Consider the following 14,287-nt stretch of genomic DNA (forward strand, 5'->3'; position numbering starts at 1 on the left):
CTTCTTTCAGGAGTTTGCCTAATGCGGTCTACACTGCTGGCTATCAACAACATAGAACATAAAATGGTACAGCATTGGAACAGGCCCTTCGGCCCACAATGCCTATGCTGAACATGATACCACGACCATCTCATTCGCTGCACATAATCTATATTCCTCTATTCCCTGCATATCCATATGCCTATTAAAGGCTCTTAAAGCCTCTATTACACCTGCTCCACCACAACCCCTGGCAGCATGTTTCAGGCAACCACCATTCTCTGCAAAAATATTTGTCCCAATCAGCTCTTTTAAACTTTATCGTTCTCAACTTAAAGCTATGCCCTATATTTGATAACTCAGGTAACATCAAAAGCATCAGAAACTAAATTTTTCATAAACTATTAATGGTTAAACCATTCATGTATTTTGGCCAACACGACTAGAACAATCAGTAGTTAGGCATCCATAAAGTAATCTAAACTGTTCCTCCATAAGGCTTAAGTTTCATTATCACATGGTTGATAATTAGGCCATTGGACAATGCTACTTCTTTAGCAAGGTTCTGAAGAGTCTTGACCCGAAACATTACTTCTCCAGAGTTGCTGCCGAACCCGCTGAGTTACTCCAGCTTTTTGTGTCTATCTTCGATGTGAACCAGCATCTGCAGTTCCATCCTAGATATCTTCTTTTGTTTGATTGCTCTTGACAATGGAGCAGAGAATATTCACATTGTCTTTGTTCAACTTGCACCTCCGAATTAATATCCCCAAAGACTGCTGACACCTTCACCTCATGCCTGTGAGTGAGAGTGCAACGTACACTTGGCAACTCTTCAACAGTGACTTCACACAAGGACAATTCAGACTAGGCCTTGTTACTTGCCCCCCTTCCTCCACCCTAGTCATTTTACCAGTTCCACAGTTCACCACAACATATTCCTCTTGAGATCATACCTTCCCTGGACAACAATCGGTCTACCAGGGCTCCACCTTTCCTGAGGTCATGTGTTGCTGGTCCTGATTAGTCATGGTCTTTTCTCGCCTCCAGCTCTTCATCTCTCCCCATCCCCTACTTTCAATTTGTAGAAGGGTTAGGGTTGCCAACTATCTCACTCCCAAATACGGGACAAGGTGACGTCACCCAGCCAGCGGCCATGTGCTCCCGCTCCACCAGTGGCGGCCGCCCGGGCCGGGGGGCGGGTTGCTACGCAAACGCCCAGGCCTCCGGACCTAGACTTTCCGGAGCTAAAATGTCGGAAATCTAGAGTGTCGGGACCTAAACTGTCGGGACTTACAGCGTCGGGGCCTACAGCGTCCGGGCCTACAGCGCCCCCCCAGGGCATAATATGGGACAAGGGCGGTCCTGTACGGGACAAACCAATTTAGCCCAAAATACGGGATGTCCCGACTAATACGGGACAGTTAACAACCCTAAGAAAGGTCCCGACCCGAAACGTCACATCCTTTTTCTCCAGAGATGCTGCCTGACCCGCTGAGTTACTCCAGCATTTTGTGTCTATCATAGGCTTAGTTTTTATATTGTTTCTCTAATGCATTGTACAAATCTTTCTTTACTTAATATCCATGCGATACTTAGCACCAATGAAATTCTCTTTTATTCATAAATTTCAGATAAAATGAAGCCATAAAGGACGGCAATAGAGATTCAAGGATCAGCCAACGTTAACCACATACGGTGTTGTTGCCATGGAGACAGTGGTTATTGTAGCAATTGGGGTCCTCGCAACAATCTTTCTGGCATCATTGGTGGCTCTTGTGGTTGTCTGCAGACATCGCTATTGTCAGTCCAGCCGGCTCTTACATCAGTTCGACTCGAAGTAAGTACCAACTACGGTAGAGGCATAGTCTACGTTGAAAATTGCTCATTTGATTTTAACTCAGCGGTCAGGCAGCATCTCTGGAGAACATGGAGACCCTTCTTCAGACTTCCGACCCAAAACGTTATTTTTCCATTTCCTCTGGAGATGGTCTGATTCGCTGAGTTACTCCAGCACTTTGTGTCTTCTTATATAAACCAGCATCCAAAGTTCCTTGCGTGTTCATTTAATTTGAATATTATTTAATTTTTTACTGTGCTGAAAACCTATTAATATACGAGAAGGTCAATTTGATGTACAAAACTGCAGCAGTGGATATAGAAGGTAGACCATGGAACAGTACAGCACAGGAATGGACCCTTGTTTGCGCGGAACTGATGAAGTTAAATTGATCTCATCTGCCTGCACATGATCCATATCCCTCTATTCTCTGCATTTCCATGTGCCTGTCTAAAAGCCTCGTAATCGGTACTATCATATCTACCTCCACCTCCACCCCTGGCTGTGTGTTCCAGGCCCTCACCATTTCTTGTAAAAGAAAATTGCTCCACACATCAGCATTAAATTTTCCTCCTCTCACCTTACAGCTATAGCCTGTTGGACATTTCCACATCGGGGAAAAAAGCTCTGACTGTCTACCCTATGTATGCATCTCCTCATTTTATTTCCTGCTATCAAATCTCCCCTTAATCTCCGATGTTTCAAGGGCATAGGATTCCAGACGGATAGCCTGAGCTCCAATGCCCATGTGATACTAATTACGTTTAAAACAGGTTCATTGACATTGAAATATGTAAGAACATGTCCCAAGTATGTGAAACATTCTGAATACATGCACACTCTCACTGTGTGTAGTGTGTGTATGAGATTGCAGTAACCGGAAGAATCATAGCTCTTGCGAGAGATCTAATCTTACTGAGGTAATCAACAGCCTAGCCAAGAAATCACCATCAGTAAGGGCGTTATCATGGCCTTATGAAGTTCGAGGATTTAATTATATTAATAAGTATTTCTGCTCATTTACAAAATTCAAACGAAATTAGGAAAAAATAAATTTGTGTTTTCAGAATATCAGCCAAAAGATTGTTTAAAGAGCCCACTTTATATGAAAGGAAATATTTGATGTGCTTGTGCATAAAGAAGCTGTGACATCTCAAGCTGATGTGTATAGCCTAAAGGGCCTGTCCCACTTAGGCGATTTTAAGGCGACTGCCGGTGACTAGACTGTTGCCAACAGTTCGCCGGGGTATCGTGGGCATGATCGTGAGGAGTCTTCAAAGAATCATAGTGGATCTTGGCGCGTCGCTGAGAAATCAACCGGTATGAAATTTGTCGGTGACAGCTGGCTTGTCGCCAGGTATCGTTGCTTATTGCGGGCACTGTCGCATGCTGTCTCCAGGTTTGCTAGGTTGTCTTAGATGCATTTGGAAGCATGTAATATTAAATTAAGTAAAGTCATTTGAAGATACCATAAAAAACTTGTGTTTAACCAATTTATTTACCGTCAGGACATTTGACAGGTAGATTGGAGGTGACAGTTTGATGGTCAGGTAAGCGTGGGAACTTTTGCGATGTTTATGGCCATTAGCGATTAGATTTAAATTGGGCTCCCAACCCAGATATGCAACCCAGAAACCTGATATGCATCTCCACGTACATTTTCAAAGAATGCCCTCACTCCGCACAAAAATCCATTTAACCACTTTTAAAATTAAATTTCTTAATACTGCTATTAGTAAACTGGAAGTCAATCCAGTTTATGCCTTGTTACCGTGAAGCTTGGTATGACGCTACAAGCTTGGCACACCTGTATTTGGGTAATTTCTCCCATTCTTCTCTGCAGATCCTCTCAAGCTCTGTCAGGTTGGATGGGGAGCATCGATGCACAGCTATTTTCAGGTCCCTCCTAATCCTAATTTTCGCTGAAATCACTGACAAGTCGGTAAGATGTTATATTTCAAAACTCTCAAGTAATTACCGACTTGTCAGTGATTTCAGCGAAAATTAGGATTAGGAGGGACCTGAAAATAGCTGTGCATCGATGCTCCCCATCCAACCTGACAGAGCTTGAGAGGATCTGCAGAGAAGAATGGGAGAAATTACCCAAATACAGGTGTGCCAAGCTTGTAGCGTCATACGCAAGAAGACTTGAGGCGATAATCGCTGCCAAAGGAGCCTCAACAAAGTACTGAGTAAAGGGTCTGAATACTAATGTAAATGTGATATTTCAGTTATTTCTTTTTAATTACTTTGCAAAAATTTCTAAACACCGGTTTTCACTTTTTTATTATGGGGTATTGTGTGTAGATTGATGATTTAAAAAAATGAATTTAATCCATTTAAAAATAAGCCTGTAACATAGCAAAATGTGGAAAAAGTGAAGGGGTCTGAATACTTTCTGAATGCACTGTAAATCTTCTCTGCATTCATTCCAGCTTGATAACATTTTTCCTATAACAGGATGACCAGAATTAAACATAATACTCCAAAAATGCTGGAGTAATGCTGAATGTGGCTCATGCAGCATCTCTGGAGAAAAAGCAAAAGAATAGGTAACGATTCAGGTCGTGACCCTTCTTAAGACTGAGAGTCAGGGGAGAGGGAAACTAGAGGTATGAAAAGGTACAGAACAAATCAGAGCTGGCATCGATGACCAAGGAAAGGTGGAGCCCACAATGGTCCATTGTTGGCTGTGGAAGAGATGATAATGAAGGGATACGAACGCCTAGCAGCAAACACCCTCCAATCCAGCCATGATTCTATCAATCTGCACTCTCTCCAAAATCTCCACACCTTCCTGTAATGGGGTGAGTGAAACTGCAGCAATGCTGTAAATGCGGGCGAACCAAAGTCCTATTAAAGCTACACATGACTTTCTAACTCTTATGCTCAATGCCCCACCTATGAAGGCAAGCAGATCAGATGCCTTGTTCTTCACTCTATCAACTGCTCCCCCCCAAGCTCCTGTCTAATAAATTTGTAATTTGTCTTACTCCAATTTAGCACCTTCCTGCAAGGTTCAGAGTTTCACCGGCTATTACTGGGAATGGCCAAGTTTCGAGTCTTTCTCAATTTCCCCATTGTTCATCAGAAACTCCAAGGTCAATTATAGCAACCTCCTTCCAGCCTGATTGACATCAGTGACCTTGTCAAAGACTATTTATTGTGTAGGAAGGAATTGCAGATGCTGGTTTAAACCGAAGATAGACACAAAATGCTGGAGTAACTCAGGCAGCATCTCTTGAGAGAAGGAATGGGTGACGTTTTGGGTCGAGACCCTTCTTCAGACTGAAGACTATATATTGATACTTGGTCTCTCCACATTACCAATTTGTTGTCACGGACTTCGGTGCTGAACCTGATGTGTCATTGAAAGTTGGTAACTTAGAATCATAGAGTCATAGACTTACTGCATAGAAACAGGCCCTTTGGCCCAACTTACCCACACCGACCAACATGTTCCATCTACATTAGTCCTGCCTGCGTTTGGCCCATATTCCTCTAAACCGGTCTTATCCATGTACCTGCCTAAGTGTTTCTTAAAAGTTGCAATAGTACCTGCCTCAACTACCTCCTCCGACAGCTCGTTCCATACACCTACCATCCTTTGTGTGAAAAAGTTCCCCTCAGGCTCTTATTAAATCTTTCCCACCTCACCCTAAACCAATGTCCTCTGGTTCTCGATTCCCCTACTCTGGGTAAGGGACTCTGTGCATCTACCGATCTATTCCTCTCATGATTTTATACACCTCTATAAGATCACCACTCATCCTTCTGCGCACCAAGGAATAAAGTCCTAGCCTGCTCAACCTCTCCCTGGAGCTCAGGCCCTTGAGTCCCGGCAACATCCTCATAAATTTTCTCTGCACCCTTTCCAGCTCGATCCTGATACAGGAAAGATGTTGTTAAGCAGGGACTTCTGTTTTATCTTTCCAACAGACCTACAGTGGACCTCATTGGAGCAATGGAGACCCAGAGCGAGCCCTCCGAGCTGGAATTGGATGATGTTGTTATCACAAATCCTCACTTTGAGGCAATCCTGGAAAATGAAGAGTGGATCGAGGATGCCTCGTATGTATATGGGGGCTTTTGTTGTCTGGAAGAGCAATGAGTGAATCTTATTTCATGAACTAAGGACAATGACCAGGTGTACTGTGTACACCCCATCATTCATATCCATTTCTACAGGCGTTTGCAACCAAAGACCAGTAGGGCGATTGCTTTTAGATTGATCATCAAAGACTTGGTGAGCTGTCCATTGCAGTGGGAAGAGAAGGCTGCTGTTATCTGTCAGATGAGAAGCAAAGCTAAGATCCATTACATTACATACATTAATGACTTAGACGAAGGGATTAAAAGTACCATTAGCAAATTTGCAGATGATACTAAGCTGGGGGGTAGTGTGAATTGTGAGGAAGATGCAATAAGGCTGCAGGGTGACTTGGACAGGCTGTGTGAGTGGGCAGATACATGGCAGATGCAGTTTAATGTAGATAAGTGTGAGGTTATTCACTTTGGAAGTAAGAATAGAAAGGCAGATTATTATCTGAATGGTGTCAAGTTAGGAAGAGGAGGAGTTCAACGAGATCTGGGTGTCCTAGTGCATCAGTCAATGAAAGGAAGCATGCAGGTACAGCAGGCAGTGAAGAAAGCCAATGGAATGTTGGCCTTCATAACAAGAGGAGTTGAGTATAGGAGCAAAGAGGTCCTTCTACAGTTGTACCGGGCCCTGGTGAGACCGCACCTGGAGTACTGTGTGCAGTTTTGGTCTCCAAATTTGAGGAAGGATATTCTTGCTATGGAGGGCGTGCAGCGTAGGTTCACTAGGTTAATTCCCGGAATGGCGGGACTGTCGTATATTGAAAGGCTGGAGCGATTGGGCTTGTATACACTGGAATTTAGAAGAATGAGGGGGGATCTTATTGAAACATATAAGATAATTAGGGGATTGGACACATTAGAGGCAGGAAACATGTTCCCAATGTTGGGGGAGTCCAGAACAAGGGGCCACAGTTTAAGAATAAGAGGTAGGCCATTTAGAACGGAGATGAGGAAGAACTTTTTCAGTCAGAGAGTGGTGAAGGTGTGGAATTCTCTGCCTCAGGAGGCAGTGGAGGCCAGTTCGTTGGATGCTTTCAAGAGAGAGCTGGATAGAGCTCTTAAGGATAGCGGAGTGAGGGGGTATGGGGAGAAGGCAGGAACGGGGTACTGATTGAGAGTGATCAGCCATGATCGCATTGAATGGCGGTGCTGGCTCGAAGGGCTGAATGGCCTATTCCTGCACCTATTGTCTATTGTCTATTGTCTATCCCACCTGCTTCTCTGGGGATGTACAATTGCTGATAATCTGACTTTGGGACTTTGGTTCCAGACCTATGGGCTGTTGCTCTAATAAATACAGCCAACACACTTTTACTTTGCTTTTTTAAAAAAGTGTCATACAAGAGCGTAATATAGTTCTATGTTCTGTGTTCTAGAAATATCTTGCTTCTGTTTTATTTTGTACTTCCATAACATCTGAGAAATTGTGGGAACGTAGTGATTGAAGGATATCTGGGGTTTTGATGACTTCCACAGGTGAACGTGTGTAACTGAGGTAAACTTCTATTTTCCAGGGGCTTGGTGTCGCATTGCATTGAGATTCTCAAGGTAAGAATTGTGTTAGCATTTGTTGGGAAGCAAACTGAAGTGTCAAGTTTATATTACCAAGTCATTTATTTATTTTTTGGAAACTTTACCTTCGGGCTACAACATTCAAATACTATTGATGTCAACACTATGCACTTGAAAAAAATGTTTTTCATGGAATGACTACTTCCAGATGATTTCAAATCCTTCCAGACCTTTGACCAGGCACTCCCTGACTGCATGGCATTCCATGTGCTCCGTGTGATTTCCGACATTGGCAGTCAAGATGTAATTCCTATCCAACTGTCCCATTGCAGGGGATGTCAATCCCATGGTCCAAAGAGTGCCTGAAAATGGGCATTCCTGAGATACCACGACAGTAGAATACTAGGAAGGCAATGCCTCTGTCCTAAAGTTCCCAACCCAATCTTCAATCCTCCCACCTTCCACTGAGACCAGTGACTAATGACCCTGACCCACCCTGTCCCAAACTTACATGGATACATAGATATATAGAAAATAGGTTCAGGAGTAGGTCATTCAGCCCTTCAATGTGATCATGGCTGATCATCCACAATCAGTACCCCGTTCCTGCCCTCTCTGCTATCATTAAGAGCTCTATCTAACTCTCTGTTGAATGCATCCAGTGAATCGGCCTCCACTGCCTTCTGAGGCAGAGAATTCCACATATTCACAACTCTCTAGGTGAAACATTTTTTCCTCATCTCAGTTCGAAATGGCCTACCACTTATTCTTAGACTGTGGGAAAATGTTTCCTGCATCCAGTGTGTCCAAACCCATAATAATTCTTTATGTTTCATTAAGATAGCCTCTCATCCTTCTAAATTCCAGTGAATACAAGCCCAGTCATTCCATTCTTTCATCATATGACAGTCCCTCCATTCCGGGAATTAACCTCGTGAACCTACACTGCACTCCCTCAATAGCAAGAATGTCCTTCCTCAAATTTGGAGACCAAAACTGCACACAATACTCCAGGTGTGGTCTTACCAGGGCCCTGTACAACTGCAGAAGGACCTCTTTATGTCCTCTCGTTATGAATGCCAACATGCCATTAGCTTTCTTCACTGCCTGCTGTACCTGCATGCTTACTTTCAGTGACTGATGTACAAGGACACCCAGGTCTCGTTGCATTTCCCCTTTTCCTAATCTGACACCATTCAGATAATAATCTGCCTGTTTGTTCTTGCCACCAAAGTGGATAACCTCACCTTTATCAACATTATTCTACTGCATCTGCCATGCATCTGCCCACTCACCCAACCTATCCAAGTCACCCTGCAGCTTCATAGCATCCTCTTCACAGTTCACACTGCCACCCAGCTTTGTGTCATCTGCAAATTTGCTAATGTTACTTTTAATTCCTTCATCTAAATCATTAATATATATTGTAAATAGCTGTGGTCCCAGCACCGATCCTTACGGCACCCCACTAGTCACTGCCTGCCATTCTGAAAGGGACCCGTTAATCCCTACTCTTTGTTTCCTGTCTGCCAATCAGTTCTCTATCCATGTCAGTACCTTACCCCCAGTAATGTGCTCTAATGTGCCAACTAATCTCCTGTGTGGGACCTTATCAAAGGCTTTCTGAAAGTCCAGATACAGTACATCCACTGTTAAGCATGATTTCCCCTTCGTAAATCCATGCTGACTTGGACCGATCCTGTTACTGCTATCCAAATGCACTGCTATTACATCTTTAATAATTGACTCCAACATCTTCCCCACCACTGATGTCAGGCTAACTGGTCAATAATTCCCTGCCTTCTCTCTCCATCCTTTCTTAAAATGTGGGATAACATTAGTTACTCTCCTATCCACAGGAACTGATCCAGTATCTATAGAAACATAGAAAATAGGTGCAGGAGGAGGCCATTCGGCCCTTCGAGCCAGCACCGCCATTCATTGTAATCATGGCTGATCATCCACAATCAGTAACCTGTGCCCAACCTCTCCCCATATCCCTTGATTCCACTAGCCCCCAGAGCTCTATCTTAAATTCATCCAGTGATTTGGCCTCCACTGCCCTCTGTGGCAGAGAATTCCACAAATTCACAACACTCTGAGTGAAAAAGTTGCTTCTCACCTCAGTTTTAAATGGCCTCCCCTTTATTCTAAGACTGTGGCCCCTGGTTCTGGACTCCCCCAATATTGGGAACATTTTTCCTGCATCGAGCTTGTCCAATCCTTTTATAATTTTATATGTCTCTATAAAATCCCCTCTCATCCTTCTAAACTCCAGTGAATACAAGCCTGGTCTTTTCAATCTTTCCTAATATGACAGTCCCGCCACCCCAGGGATCAATCTTGTGAACCTACGCTGCACTTCCTCAATTACAAAGATGTCCTTCCTCAAATTAGGAGACCAAAACTGTACACAATACTCCAGATGTGGTCTTACCAGGGCCCTATACAACTGCAGAAGAACCTCTTTACTCCTATACTGAAATCCACTCGTTATGAAGGGCAACATGCCATTAGCTTTCTTCACTGCCTGCTGTACCTGCACGCCAACCTTCAGTGACTGGTGTACAAGGACACCCAGGTCTCGCTGAACCTCCCCCTTACCTAACCTAACTCCATTGAGATAATAATCTGCCTCCTTGTTTCTGCCGCCAAAGTGGATAACCTCACATTTTTCTATATTATACTGCATCAGCCACGCATCTGCCCACTCACTCACTCAACCTGTCCGGGTTACCTTAGAAAGGTAACTTTGAGGGTATGAGGCGTTAATTGTCCAAGATAGACTGGCGATTGATGCTGAAAGGGTTGACGGTGGACATGCAATGGAAGGCATTTAAAGGTCGCATGGATGAACTACAACGAGTGTTCATCCCAGTTTGGCAAAAGAACAAACCAGGAAAGGTAGTGCATCCATGGCTAACAAGGGAAATCAAGGATAGTATTAAAACAAAAGATGAAGCATACAGATTAGCCAGAAAAAGTATCATACCAGAGGACTGGGAGAAATTCAGAGTCCAGCAGAGGAGGACAAAGGACTTAATTAGGAAAGGGAAAATAGATTATGAGGAAAACTGGCAAGGAACATAAAAAGTGACTGCAAAAGCTTTTATAGATATGTCAAGAGAAAAAGATTAGTTAAGACAAATGTAGGTCCCTTGCAGTCGGAAACAGGTGAATTGATCATAGGGAACAAGGAGATGGCAGACCAATTGAACAAATACTTTGGTTCTGTCTTCACTAAGGAAGACATAAACCGTCTGCCGGAAATAACGGGGGACCGGGGGTCTAATGAGATGGAGGAACTGAGGGAAATCCAGGTTAGTCGGGAAGTGGTATTAGGTAAATTAAATGGATTAAAGGCAGATAAATCCCTAGGACCAGATAGGCTGCATCCCAGAGTGCTTAAGGAAGTAGCCTCAGAAATAGTGGATGCATTAGTGATAATTTTTCAAAACTCTTTAGATTCTGGAGTAGTTCCTGAGGACTGGAGGGTAGCTAATGTAACCCCACTTTTCAAAAAGGGAGGGAGAGAGAAAACGGGGAATTATAGACCAGTTAGCCTAACATCGGTAGTGGGGAAAATGCTAGAGTCAGTTATTAAAGATGTGATAGCATCACATTTGGAAAGTGGTGAAATCATCGGACAAAGTCAGCATGGATTTACAAAAGGCAAATCATGTCTGACGAATCTTATAGAATTTTTCGAGGAGAGTGGATAAGGGAGAACCAGTCGATGTGTTATATCTGGACTTTCAGAAGGCCTTCGACAAGGTCCCACATAGGAGATTGGTGTACAAACTTAAAGCACACGGTATTGAGGGTTCAGTGTTGAGGTGGATAGAAAATTGGTTGGTGGACAGGAAGCAAAGAGTAGGAATAAACGGGTCCTTTTCGGAATGGCAGGCAGTGACTAGTGGGTACCGCAAAGTTCAGTGCTGGGACCCCAGTTATTTACAGTGTATATTAATGATTTGGACGAGGGAATTGAATGCAACATCTCTAAGTTTGCGGATGACACGAAGCTGGGTGGCAGTGTTAGCTGCGAGGAGGATGCTAGGAGGCTGCAGAGTGACTTGGATAGATTAGGCGAGTGGGCAAATGCATGGCAGATGCAATATAATGTGGATAAATGTGAGGTTATCCACTTTGGCGGCAAGAACAGGAAAGCAGAGTATGAATGGTGACCGGTTGGGAGAAGGGGAGATGCAACGTGACCTGGGTGTCATGGTGCACCAGTCATTGAAAGCAAGCATGCAGCTGCAGCAGGCAGTGAAGAAAGCGAATGGTATGTTGGCATTCATAGCAAGAGGATTTGAGTTTAGGAGCAGGGAGGTTCTGCTGCCTTCTTCTTCACCGCTATCCTTAAGAGCTCTATCCAGCTCTCTCTTGAAAGCATCCAACGAACTGGCCTCCACTGCCTTCTGAGGCAGAGAATTCCACACCTTCACCACTCTCTGACTGAAAAAGTTCTTCCTCATCTCCGTTCTAAATAGCCTACCCCTTATTCTTAAACTGTGGCCCCTTGTTCTGGACTCCCCCAACATTGGGAACATGTTTCCTGCCTCTAATGTGTCCAATCCCCTAATTATCTTATATGTTTCAATAAGATCCCCCCTCATCCTTCTAAATTCCAGTTTTAACTTTTGCTGCAAGTTACACCCTACATCCAGGCTACTGTTTGTTTGGGGGCCTGCAGATAGCTCCCATTAGGGTCTTTTTGCCCTTATAATTTCTCAGTTCTATCCACAATGACTCTTCTGATTCTATGTCGCCCCTCTTATAGGACTGAATTTCATTCCTTACCAAAAGAGCTGCCCCACCCCCTCTGCCCACCTGTCAGTCTTTTCGATAGGACGTATACCCCTGAATATTCAGTTCCCAGCCCTGGTCCTCTTGCAGCCACATCTCTGTAATTCCCACAACATCATACTTGCCAATCTCCAACTGAGCCCCAAGCTCATCCACTTTATTTCTTATACTTCGCGCATTCATATATAACACTTTTAATTCAGTATTCACCTCCCCTCTCACACCTATTTCCTATTTCACCTGACCTTACTCTCTTATCCCTTCGTGAACTTTCCGTCCCATTATTTCGTAACTTTTCCTGTCCTCCTTCCCCTTTAACTCCATTCTTATACTCCCAATTTGTCAACCCCTCCCCCCACTATTTAGTTTAAACCCACCCGTGTAGTACTAGCCCCGTTTCCATTACAGATGAGGCTCTCACTAGGGCCTCCTATATCCCGCAGCTCCGCTCCTGCTCCCTCTCCCCCCATTCGTAACAAGGACAGAATCCCCCTTGTCCTCACCTTCCACCCCATCAGCCAACGTATCCAAAAAATTATCCTCCAACATTTCCGTCACCTCCAACGCGATCCTACTATTGGCCACATCTTCCCATCCCCTCCTCTTTCTGGTTTCCGCAGAGACCGTTCCTTCCGTAACTCCCTGGTCCACTCGTCCCTTCCTACCCAAACTACCCCCTCCCCGGGCACTTTCCCCTGCAACCGCAGGAGATGCAACACCTGTCCCTTTACCTCCCCCCTCAACTCCATCCAAGGACCCAAACAGTCTTTCCAGGTGAGGCAGAGATTCACCTGCACCTCCTCCAACCTCACCTATTGTATCCGCTGTTCCAGATGTCAGTCCGCCTTAATCAACCTGATCTCCCGGTGGCTGAGCATTTCAATTCCCCCTCCCATTCCCAGTCTGACCTTTCTGTCATGGGCCTCCTCCTGTGTCATAGTGAGGTCCACTGTAAATTGGAGGAACAGCACCTCATATTTTACTTGGGCAGCTTACAGCCCAGCGGTATGAACATTGACTTCTCTAACTTTAGATAGCTCCTCTGTCCCTCTCTTCCCCTCCCCCTTCCCAGTTCTCCCACTGTCTTCCTGTCTCCACCTATACCCTTTCTTTGTCCCGCCCCCCCTGACATCAGTCTGAAGAAGGCTCTCGACCTGAAACATCACCCATTCCTTCTCTCCAGAGATGCTGCGTGACCCGCTGAGTTACTCCAGCATTTTGTGAATAAATACCTTCGATTTGTACCAGCATCTGCAGTTATTTTCTTATAACACTTAGTTTGAAATGCACAAACACAGCTGAGGCTAACTTTGTGTTTTAGTTGTTGTAGTGGTTCAAGAAAGCCCGCTGATGATCTTGATGGATTTATGTTTCATTTTACAGATATGTCATACTCTAACTGAGAAACTCGTTGCCATGACGATGGGATCGGGTGCGAAGATCAAATCTCCAGCCAGGCTGAGTGACATTATCGTGGTAGCGAAGAGGATTAGCCCAAGGTGAGAATCGGACAACTGTACCTGAATGCACAGACATTAATGAGTAGAACACATCTGCAGAGCAAACGTTCCAGCAGTGATGGCTTAGAAACCCTGGCTGTTAAAGAGCATCAAGCATGGAAAACAGATCCTTCACCCCAACCTGCCCACACCGACCATGATGTTCCATCTACACTCGTTCCATCTACCTGCATTTGGCCCATATCAGTCTAAACCTTTCCCAATAATGTACCTGTCCAAATGTCTTTATATCACCATTTATATCTCTCGTTTCCCTTTCCCCTGACACTCAGTCTGAAGAAGAGTCTCAATCCAAAACATCACCTCTTCCTTTTCTCCATAGATGCTGTCTGATTCGCTGTTACTCAAGCTTTTGGTATCTATCTTCAGTCTCTTAAATGTCGCTATAGTACGTTCTTCAACAACTGTACCCTCTGTGTGGAAAGGTTGCCCCTCAGGTTTCTCATCTTATCCCTCTCGCCTTAACCCTATGTCCTCTGGTTCTTGATTCACTTACAGTGTTAAAGACTGTGTGTATTCACCC

At 44.3% G+C, this 14,287-nt stretch overlaps 1 protein-coding gene across 2 annotated transcripts in view; it reads left to right on the forward strand.

Annotated features, from left to right (window-relative positions):
- Positions 1-14,287, forward strand: part of tmem98 (transmembrane protein 98) — a 68,007-nt gene that overhangs the window by 36,173 nt on the left and 17,547 nt on the right. For both annotated transcript variants that reach the window (XM_078424744.1, XM_078424743.1), the window contains 4 exons: positions 1,614-1,819; positions 5,759-5,890; positions 7,435-7,468; positions 13,628-13,743. In XM_078424744.1, the coding sequence (XP_078280870.1) occupies positions 1,689-1,819; positions 5,759-5,890; positions 7,435-7,468; positions 13,628-13,743 (413 nt within the window). In that variant the 5' untranslated portion in view covers positions 1,614-1,688. The remainder of the gene's footprint in view (positions 1-1,613; positions 1,820-5,758; positions 5,891-7,434; positions 7,469-13,627; positions 13,744-14,287) is intronic.

The sequence above is a fragment of the Rhinoraja longicauda genome, chromosome 29 (genome assembly GCF_053455715.1).
Source record: "Rhinoraja longicauda isolate Sanriku21f chromosome 29, sRhiLon1.1, whole genome shotgun sequence".
Lineage (NCBI taxonomy): Eukaryota > Metazoa > Chordata > Chondrichthyes > Rajiformes > Arhynchobatidae > Rhinoraja > Rhinoraja longicauda.